The 11116-nt window shown below is 39.9% G+C and overlaps 1 protein-coding gene across 1 annotated transcript in view; it reads right to left on the bottom strand.

Moving 5' to 3' along the window:
- The window catches only part of CERS3 (ceramide synthase 3), a 45801-nt gene that overhangs the window by 13811 nt on the left and 20874 nt on the right, over positions 1–11116 (bottom strand). Inside the window, exons 7-8 of the mRNA XM_031555224.1 lie at positions 10316–10422; positions 8844–9000 (exon numbers count right to left, since the gene is read on the bottom strand). Of these exons, the coding sequence (XP_031411084.1) occupies positions 8844–9000; positions 10316–10422 (264 nt within the window). The remainder of the gene's footprint in view (positions 1–8843; positions 9001–10315; positions 10423–11116) is intronic.

The following is an 11116-nucleotide window of genomic DNA, read 5'->3' on the forward strand; positions in this document are numbered from 1 at the left end:
AAAAAGGAATGTCATTTAAGACACAGATTTATTACAAGTAGAGCTGCCTCGTGTCAGACACAGACATGCAGAGAGAGGGCTGGTGGTGGTTGTTCAGCCAGATCCATTGCTGGTAAAAACTTACACAATCCCACAGACTTCAAGTAGAGCTGCTCATTTATACCAGCTGAGAACCTGGCCCCGTCTCAACACTGCAGATTTCTGTGCTTCTGCTGAGCTGGCCAGGGCAGGAAGCTTTGCTTTCAGGACATACAGTTTTGATCTGCATCTCCTACTGAAGTAAAACTCAGATTTGGAAACAATAAACTAGCTAAGAGTTTTTTTACACAGCACACTGGGCACCAGCACAGCCTTGTTCGTGGCACAGCTGATAGAAGAGAAGCAAAGGCAGCATCACACACCTGATTTGTTGAGATATGGCCAGAGGACCAAGTCTGCTCCTGCAGAGCCTTATTATGTGTGCAGAGCGGAAAAGTACTCTGTCCTAATGCTCCCACCCCAGTGTAGGTTCACAAGCCCATCAATTGTAATCAAATGCTTGGAAATATTTTCCTCAGTTTCTCATTACTTCATTCCTCCATAATGGTGTTAACAGTCCTTAATGTGCATTTTCTAAACTTGATTTTTATGTAATATACAAATGAAAGGTGGTGTGGAATAAGAGGCATTCTAAACAGAGTCAGTTTAAAGAAAAATAAAATCCAGCAGAGAACATGATTGCTGTTTTGAAGTGTAAGTCGCACGTTTCAGCCTAGAGTACAACAAGCCTCCCTGGAAGTCACTGTTCAGCTGCTGATCCCATTTCATAATCTGGAGTCAAAAGCAGAAACTTAACCAGCAATCTGCCTCCTAGCTGACGGAGCCAGGGGAAGGCCAAAGGGAGCAGCTGGTGCTCTTGGACCAGCTCATGACAGTTGTGCAGTGAAGAACTGGTGGGTTTTCCTCTTTAAATCCCTGCTGGCTTGCTTACTTTGACAACAGATGTTACTGAGGTCAGTTTTGACTTCAGTTCTCCAGCAAAGATAGGAGTCCACAGCTCCCCTTTTTGCCTACCGTCATGAATACCAGCCAGCAAACATCCTACTCCTTTGTGCTTTCTCCTGCCTGCCTCTCAGCCCTCCTCCCCAGATGAATTTGGCAGCATCAAATGAGATGTGTAGCCAGGCTTTGGGCTTAAGTGGAATGCTGTAACAGAATGGGAAATACACAGATGAAAGAAAGTCATAACAGGAAGCCATTTCCCTGTTCAAGGGCTTGAGCCTTCATGCTGCTGACCTGGCTGGCTAGCCCCCATCTCCAGGCTATTAAAAAACCTCACATCTCAAAAGCAGTAATTTGAATCAACTGGGAAGATGCCCAGATAGATTGATCTTCATCTCTGAGGGAAAGCTTCCATTTGTCCTGCTTAGATACCCTCATAAGAAAAGATTCCTCATAAGAAAAACTGCTATAAATGTTTATCCATAGAGAACTAAGAAATTCAACTTCTCCACAATCCATTTTCCTTTAAAATGGGGGAAAGGCAGCTCCTACTAATCCAGTTCCATCTGACTTGAGTCTATGCTACCCCTCACTCTGAGCACTCAAACTCTGACACCCAACAGGTACCAACCATTCCCAGTCTAGAAGGTAACCACAAAATCTCCCCGTAAGCTTTTCAGCACTTCTCAACCCCAAGCTGTCCATGAAATTGCAATTTATAAGATTATCATTATCCTCTACAGTAAGCTACTGCTTTTAGGAGAACTGCTTGGAACTAAGGCACGAACATCTCTCTGGTCTGCTCTGTGAACACACTGTCTGCCACAGGCATGGTACGGGCTTAACAAAGCTCAGACAAAAAGGAAACAGAACAGAACTTCAGCGCCTCTAGTTAAGGGAACTAAACTCTGTTCTCTGATAAACTCCTGTAGAATCACATTTTACTGAAATTAATGACTTTTTCCTGTGTTAATTCTCATTAAATTTCATTTTATATATATCTTTTATATATTATATATATCTTTTATACATATATATAAGAGATGATGTCCTGAAAACACTTTTCCACTGCTAAAAAAAAAACAAACCTACAATCTGACTTCTTAGAGTTGGGTCAAGTGCTGTGCATGCCAAAACTCAATATACATTTCATTTCATACTTCATTTTCACATCCCAGTAATTGCATGGTGCACAAAAGTGCAGCACGGCTGCATACAATCAGGGTCACACTGTGACCTTTTGCAGATGAAGTTAAAAGTCGTGGTTTATGAGCTGGGAGCAGTCAGGCTGAGTTCACCCTCGGTGCCTCCCCTGCACACCAAAGAGCACACAGCTCAAGCATATGAACACTGGTTCCAATTTTATTTGCCACGAAGGAGATTTAAAATGTAACCTCTTCAAAGGCCATTCTACTTTCATGTTACATAGGCCTCTCTTCCCCCCATGGTTTTAAAAATAAGATTTCTGTTTGGGATGAAATATCACAGGTTATTGCACCGCTCCACAAGAAGGTCTGCGCCGCCGCAGCTGTCAGAGCAGCACAGTGCTCGCGGCCAACAGAGGCAAACCCACAGATCTCAGCCACTGTGGATCCATGGTCTAATTGCAAAGGATATAGCCCTGATTCCAAAGGTAACTAAGGAAAACAAAGCAAGTGCCATTTGGTGCTTAAAGTTGTTATACAGAAGTCTCAGCTTCCATGGAAAAATGTTTAAGGTCCTGCAAACAAAAGAACTGGAAAAATCATTGCTTTCAGTACATGTGCTGAGGGCCTATGTGTAATGAACATGAAAGTTGTCACCCAAATTCAGAACTGAAATTTCATGCTGTCAGGTCCCACATGGTTACGAAATGTATTTAAGATTCAAGTGAATTACTAAAAATAAAAGTTCTACTTGATCAAACACACAAACAGAGGAATAAACAGTAAGACAGGGCCCAGGGCAGGAAAGCTCTGCAGCAGCTGAGGTGAGTCTGAACAGCATCAGCTAAATGCAGTCAGGTGGCCTCTGGGAACTGTAGAACTTAATTTGAAAACAAAGGGTTAAAGCAAGTCTCTGAAGAGGTAAATTCACAACAAATAAGGCAGAATGCAACATAGGGCAGCACATGTGCAGGTGTAAAGAAGTGTTACTCTTCAATATAGGCAGCGGGGCATGTTTTACAGGAGCAGGTTATGTCTGCATCCCAAGGGATTTTCAGGCCTTGTCTGTGCGTTACTATTAAAACACACGAAGTATTTGAGCCCACGGGCACCCTTTAAGGAATACAGCATTACTGGTATACATCATTTTGATGCAGAAAAGGAGTCCTGATTTCAGGAGTCTTTATATGGCTAACCATATTCACAGCAAGGGCTGTGCTGGCACCCTGCTATCAGTACATGAGAAAGAAGGAAAGAAAGCTAACTTGAACTGGCAGAATTATCTCAGAGCAAGAACAGCCTTCAGACAGCACAAAAATGCCAAAGTTGAAGAACAAGTGCTGGCAGCAGCAGGAGAACCACAACAAGTATTTCACAGCTCTTATGACAGCCCCCAAATAGTATTTTCTTATCATTTTCAGCTATCTTACACTGCCATGCACCATTCTTCCAACATTAACACTCACTGTTCCCTTGGGAAGTTGGACTGAGTAAGAAATGAATAACCCATGGACAAGAATCTGTCCAACCATAAAGCCTTAAAAACTCTTTTTAAATGATTGCAAAACAAAGGAATACTGAAGTTTTGAATACTGAAGTTTTTCTTTGAGAAAGCAACAAGTTCATAAAAACCTGGTCTACAGCAGTGCAGGATCTCACTGGTCTTTTCTTCTTTAGAAAGAAGAAAGAACTACAGCTGAATTACTAAGAAGCTCTTTGCCTTCATTTAGGACAGTCTGACAGCAACGAAACAAAAGAGTAAGAAAATACCTTGCTGGTCACATTGCAGTCTGTAAAAAGCCTACTGTTACCTTTTGCCATTGATGGACTTTGCATCAGCCCTGAAGTATCTGAGTCATGCGGACACCATGCCCATTTCCTACAACTTACACATATTTTCAAGATTTAAAACACCGTAGTCTCAAAACCTTAAACTCAATTTGTAATGGTTTTAACATATATTTTACGTCTTAATTTGCCATAATAACGTGGCTATAAGCTGCTGTCATTCGCTCCCTTTTTCTGACCTTGGAAATAAAACGTTTAATCTCCATGGGATTTTCCTGGCGAGATATTTTAAATCAGTGCACATGTACATACTTCTCTATATGTTTTTTCAATTTTCCTAAAATATTCTCATATGTGCAGACATGATGACTAGACATGTTTCAGTGGTTCTTGAAACTTGATACAAGTGGGTAATTTAACCATGTAATTGAACAATATTACAGAAACACACGGAGTTTCCTAGCAACAAAAGGCCTTGGACACCAAGATGGCAGCCAGCAGCTAACATTGCGATTGCCTGACCTAACTTGAAATGAAATCACACTGAAAAAGGGCCTTCTCCCTCCCACTGCAGAACTGATCTAAGATAAATGGCTGCAGGTCTTACCTCGAAGGGCTTACGTGCCTATGTCTCACTTTTAAATGGGCTCATAAAACGTTCTATCATAAAGGACATTTGGGTTCATATTCATATTATTGTTATTTTTTTGTTATTTTCCAGTTTAAGAACAACCTTTGATTCGAAAAATTCAATATTCATGTTCCTTCAGGTTTAACTCCATAGAAACAAAGAGCTTCCTAACGCAAAGTAGCTGAGCATAGCTTAGTTTGCCACCATGGATTTCCCACTTGCTAGGGCATTCCTGGACAATGAGTTTGAGCAGTGCTGCTCTGTGCCATCAGCTCAGCTGCTGCTGACTGCCTGAGTCAGCAGGACACAGAAGAACAGGGCAGAATCCTGCACCCATCTTTCCTTTTTTCTCATGTTCATTCATCTCTGGCTGCAGTGTTTATAAGGAGGAACATCACAGGACTTCTAGCCAAGTTCTTCTATGTGAAGCAAGTCAGCTGAGCAGTTATCCCAGAGAGACAGAGATTGCCCCCTTCATTAGGGCAGAGGAGGTGGCAGCTGAGATTAAGAGCTTCTGTCCATCCAGTGCAAGAAAAAAGCCATCTCTCTCCACGAGGAGAAGGAGTAAAGCACGGAAGAAAGCTACCGCTTCACTGCTGATGTTGCTTCTATATTAATGCCTGCCTTTAACAAAGCCTTCTGTCACAGCCTGAATCGAGACCTGCAGCTCTAGGCAAGCTGGGACATTGCTCTTCGGGTGCCTTTGAGTAACAGCAGGAGAAACTTTGTGGGTATGTTAAATCCTGGAGATTTGGACCCTCTTGTTAACATTCCCCACTACATCCCGTGTTTCATGTCCGACCCAGACAGGTCCTCTAACCTGTGCTTTGACAACAGACAACAGCACTGTCCATTCAAAACAAATGCATTGCAGCCTGCTGACTTTCAGACAGGTTGATGATGTGGGCCAGGATGCCACTAGGAGACACCTGCCCCTTGGAAGGACGCCAGGCCATGTAAACTGCTGCACTGCAGTGCTGTTCACTGCTGACCCCATGAACACGGGGCGGCTCAAAGCATAGAGGACACTGACAAAATCCCGACTCCCTTGGTGTGCCCTGAGCTTCTTTAAGGCTATACATACAGCTATACATCAGTCCCTATTCCCATTTACATCATGACTTCATTTTTCCACCTTAAGTAGCTAATTTGCTTCATGAAAAACATTAAAAATGGCCTATCTTCTGAATGGGCTTAGAAGTCTTGGGCATAGGAACAAAACCCTCCTAACACAAGTATAATGGTTTGCTGCTATTTCACTAAAATAGCAACAGCTATTTGCGTGGAGTATGTCTGTGACAAATGCGTTGGTATAAAAATGCAGCCTTACAAACACCATTCTTTTCTAAGTTGTCTTTACAGTTTTGGAGGCACTGCCTGCTTTCACAGCCAAGTTTGCCACCGCTATGGAAAACAGGCTGCACATGCAAGCCAGCTGAAGTCATGCAGACTGAAAAGGGCTAGGCCTGCTGCTGCTGCCACTGTAAAAATGTTATTTGGAAACCATCTTCTCAGAGAGCTGTATAAGGAATGAAAAATCCATGGTAGAGATGCCGGCTTGGTGCTTTTCCATTTTTTTTTTTGCAATGACTAATACAAAAAATGTCTTCTCTCAAAATAAAGTATTTCTGCCCCTTACAAAGGCATATAAGCAGGCAGCGCAGGATGGCCTTATATAGGCTGCTTTAGTAATGTCTTCTTAACCATGGTATCCAAAGACTTTTTGCAGTGCACTCACAAAACCTCAATCAGTATGGATGAAATACTATGCCAAAGCCCTTCTCTTCCTCGGCTGCAAAGCAGAGGGAGCTCTCTTGTTTTCATTACATGAGCTGTGTGAGAAGGCTTACCCTTATTTCAGGCTCAGCATACAAAGAACGCTGTATATGGAATACAAACCACTTGCAATTTCATATTTCAGGTTATCAATCTACTTACCCCTAAATTTGACTTCTCAGAAATGCTTTGAAAATGTTACCAAACATCTACAATTTAATGATTCACATGGAATTTGTTTTCAGTTTCTTTCTGTGCTGTTTCAGCCACACTGCTTTCATTAGCAAATTCTCCAGTAGCCTCATGTGCACTTCTTGTGGGCCTACCACCATACCCAAGTTATTTTTCACAACCAGTACAAATTTCTCTATTCTGCAGTCAAACATCCCCAGTTCTAATGGCTAAACATTTCTTATCCTCTTTCCTCATTTTTACTTTCCTTCTTTAGATGTTTATCTCTCAACAAAACTGGGTTTTTAGAGATATTTTATAAGATTAAAGACAGTATTAAAAGACAGACAGGATGTGTTGGTCAACATGGCTAATTTTGTCAAATCCTAACAGGTATTTGGACAAGAAGAATCATGTCACAGAATTCTGCCAAATTACAGTGAAATATGAAGGACAAACTCCAGCTCAGTGCAGAAACAAGGCCACAGTCAGAAAAAATGAGAAGACACTAACACTCCATGAACCTGACCATAAAAAACTGTAATTAAGGAAACATATTTTGTTTTAAAAGCAGAACAAAGCAAGATGTTCCTTGTACAGATTTTTCCTTGATATTCACTGGTTTGCTCTCTAACAAGGGTAGAGCCTGTAAGTGCCATGTTCTTCTAGGGAAGACAGTGAGTCTCTTTAGTATCCAATTATTTGCATAAGACTTGTAGGAATCTAGGAATGCCCTCAGATGAGGCTGAGATTGCCCAGCGGGATCAAGCAGAAATTTAACTTGATTGCCTGAGCTTTCTTGAGAAGTCAATTTTAAATGAAGTACAAATAAATAAAAAAAAGAACAACAAAATCATCCTTCAAAGTATCTAATCAAGGAACTTCTCATCCAGACTCCTGTCAAAATCATCTGGAAAATTTAGTGGAAGGCAAAACAAGAAATAGTCCCAGCTACCACCAGTTGAGGAATAAAAAACACCATCTGGCATACTGCAAAGCACAATCATTGGAAACAATCAGAATGGATTACCAGACCTAGCTGCACTGAATTGGTCATTGCATTTCATCACTTAGTCGGGCCTCTTCATCAAAGCAAGACCAAACCTAAAATACCACGATCTACAATTTGCAGTTCACAGTCATGACATATTATTTAGATCAACAGAAAAGCTAAAGAAAAAAACTCAAAGGACTTCTCCTTTCAAAAAGCCTGTTTAAAACAACTAGCTTTTTCTAAGGGGTACCTTATCAATTTGGTTGAAATTAATAAACAAATTAAGGGTGTGGAAGACAACAGAATAAGCTTGGACTGAGGATGAAGATATTCAGCTCTTTTTCGTTTGCGGTGATAACCAGAGAAATTGGCTGTTATTTTAGAATTTCATCCAGTACTATTAAAATCAGCAGCAGTCTTTCCATCAACTTCAAAGAGGCTTGGGTCAGGATGTTATTGAAATGATAGGGTCTGTGCCTGGGCAACAAAATTGTGTATAATTGCATTTGTGCAGAGTTCATCACTAGTTATTTCCAGAAAGTAAAATACAGGATAGTTTCAGTTAGTAGCCAAACGATGAATAATATGGGTAGAAAGGAATCTCTCTATTTCTTTAAGATGGTTCACAACGTCAGCTGATTCAGATAAAAGTAGACTTAGCTCAGTAATGTTTTTAGTCTTGATAATCACAAGATTACTCTGCTGAATATGCTGATACCTCCTCAGCAAAATTAAGTCTTCTTAAAAGGCCATTTTGAAAATAAAAGAAAAAACCTTTGAGCTTGATCTATTTGTATGTCATGGCTAAACAGGACTGTAGTTCATTATGTCATAATATAACAGTGGATCAGTTTTGTATGGATTTTTAAGCCCAAAAAACAGTGTTAAGTATCACCAAGCTCAGATTTAGAGAAGCTTGAAGCATTTTAACCATGAGATTTCTGTTGGATATAAAGATCTCAGCGCTCACCTCTCATTTTTTTTTTTTTTATATTATTCTTATAAAGTTCAGGGAGGAAAAAAAAATTACTTCCACTTTGGAAACAAGAATTAAAAGAATTCTACACCATCTTTGGGCTCCAGCTTTTGGGAGAGTTCACTTCTTATTTACCATCAGAACAAAACATCAGATACAGGCCAAAAAACCCTAAAAAACTGTACCCAAAGTTTTCATATTCTGATCTGTGACCTTAAATGTGAACTTGAAAGAAAGAAAGCACATTTGAACATCTCTATACTTAGTAGGTCCCTAACAAGAACGCTGACACGGAAATTCAGGAAGACAATAAGAAATGCCAAGTAAATCTATTGAAGGTATTTGATACTTCACATCTTTCTGTGAGGCAAAATTGCTTACCTTTAAGAAAATGAACCTTTTCAAAATCTTGAAGATCAAGTAACCCCAATATAAATGTAAGCCTTGAAGGATCAATAGCTGCCCATTGAATAAGAAATATGCTATGACTGGAGTGGTGGAGTAGAATGTAGGTTGATACAACGTGGCACGCAGAATCCTGAAAAAACAAAGGTCATTATTATGATGCAAGGTTCCTTTTCTGTGCTATTTAAAGCAATTTCTACTTTCACATTCCAAACTGATTAACTCTTTCCACAAAAATATTAAGAAGCTCTGCAAAGATGACAGATTAATTAACAAGCTGTGGCTTACCTATGTTATGTATCTCCACCTAAATGCAGACTTTAGAAGATAAGAAATTTGAGTCCTGCATGAAAGTATTCTAAATAAATATATATATTTTTAATCTTGAGCTCTGTGTGGTCTAGATAATATGCAGCACAGAGCTAGACTGTGCCAGTTTTCATGCAAATTCTCTCTAATCTGAAATCCACATTCAGAAAAAATCCTGCAGGTTTTGCAACAGGGCTTTTTGTTAATTAAAATCTGTTTTGTCCATTTTGAGGTTTCAATTCTTCCATATTATTTTGGGCTTTTTGAGTCCTTTTAATCTCATCACGTTTTGCTTCCAAGCTCAAGAACAAGAAGCTCAGTGAAGCAAAATGATTGGAGATCACTTGTGCAGTTAATCAAAAAATAACAAGAAAGCAGAAACGCTGATGTCTTTTTAAAAAAGAATACTACAGGAAATTAAAACCTCGTGCTGATCAGTGTTCAGAACCACTAATTTAACCAGCTTGTGTCTCTGAGGGTTTGTCCACATGCAGGGAGGGGCATGAAAGTAATCCAGAGCAAATCAGTGAAACCCTGGACGTGAAACGCATTAAACACTTTTTAAAAGCTAAAGATGTTAAGCATTAAGCACACTAAGCACACGCGTGAATACTCCAAAGCAGATTAAATCATAGAACTCCAAATTCATGCAAGTATCCAGCAAGTTATGATTTACGTGCACTGACTTTGTAAACTCATGGGTTCACCTTAACTTTTGAGTGCTCCCTATGTAGGGGAGTGATGCAAGGTACCACCCAAGAACTAGGTACTGAAAAGAAGACACTAGAAGAAAAAGTAACTGTACTTATAGAGGACAGACTGTCCTCTGACTTTCCTATCCAGCAGGAGGATAGGAATGAAAGACAGTGACATCTCCTTGTTAAGTAGCTCACCCCCGTCAAAGACACAGAATCTCATAGCATTTAACTACTAACTATGAAATGAAGTTAAATAATAGATTTAACCGTTGAGTGAGCATATTTTCAAGTGCCTAATTTAAAACTATTTTTACTAAACATATATATATATACACACACACACCAACCTATTGCTCTTCTTTACCCATCACAACCACTACTAACCTCTCAATGGAAACAGGAATGAAATAACAGGTCATGACTATGTTAAACATTGCTTACCAGAAGGGGAACAGGATGATTCTCGTAATGAAGAATGCGATAGAAAAGATAAAGAAAAGCATATTGCAGGTTTTCTCCCAGCGAGCATAATTAAACATTTTGGCTGCCTGTATTGAATACAAAACAAACATATTACAAGTATTCCCTGAAATAAGTTCACTTCTGCATTTTCATAAACAAGAACTTATCTTTCCCTAAGCAAGAAGAACGTTTCCTCCCTGTTTGACATAGAGAGCGATCAGTTTACTAATACTTAATAAAGCAGCAACAAAACAGATTCTTTGTTTATATTTCTCCTTTAATCTTAGAAGATAGGATTTGGTATAAAAAGATGAAGAAAGAGTTCTGAGATATAAATGTAGATGCGTCACAAAAACATGAAGTGCTCTTGAAAATAGAGGTTTATCCCTCACTGCTGTACCAGATTCAAAGCAAAGCTGCTGGCTTTATCAGCAGTGACCCTTTGTACCATACCACCATTCTGGTGTATGCATTCTGTCCCTTACCCTCCTCTTTGAGGGCTGGAAGTCCTAGCTTCAGTTTCCATTTCACCAGTTAAGATCATTATTTCTGCTTCTCCCCTAGCTGAAACATGCAACTCTCCACGTCTCATTGAGGAATCACCCTGGGTACTGTCAAGCAAAACAGCTGATCTCAGGAGTGAACACAAGCTCCAAATGCCAAGCCTCAGTCTTAAACAGCTTAAACACTGTTTGAGAGCCAGCCAACTTCAGTTTGCATCTGAGTGCTGTTATTCCAATTGTTGGTTCAACTGATTGTAAGGGCCTTACAGCGAACTGA

The sequence above is a fragment of the Meleagris gallopavo genome, chromosome 12, assembly GCF_000146605.3.
Source record: "Meleagris gallopavo isolate NT-WF06-2002-E0010 breed Aviagen turkey brand Nicholas breeding stock chromosome 12, Turkey_5.1, whole genome shotgun sequence".
In the NCBI taxonomy this organism is placed as follows: domain Eukaryota; kingdom Metazoa; phylum Chordata; class Aves; order Galliformes; family Phasianidae; genus Meleagris; species Meleagris gallopavo.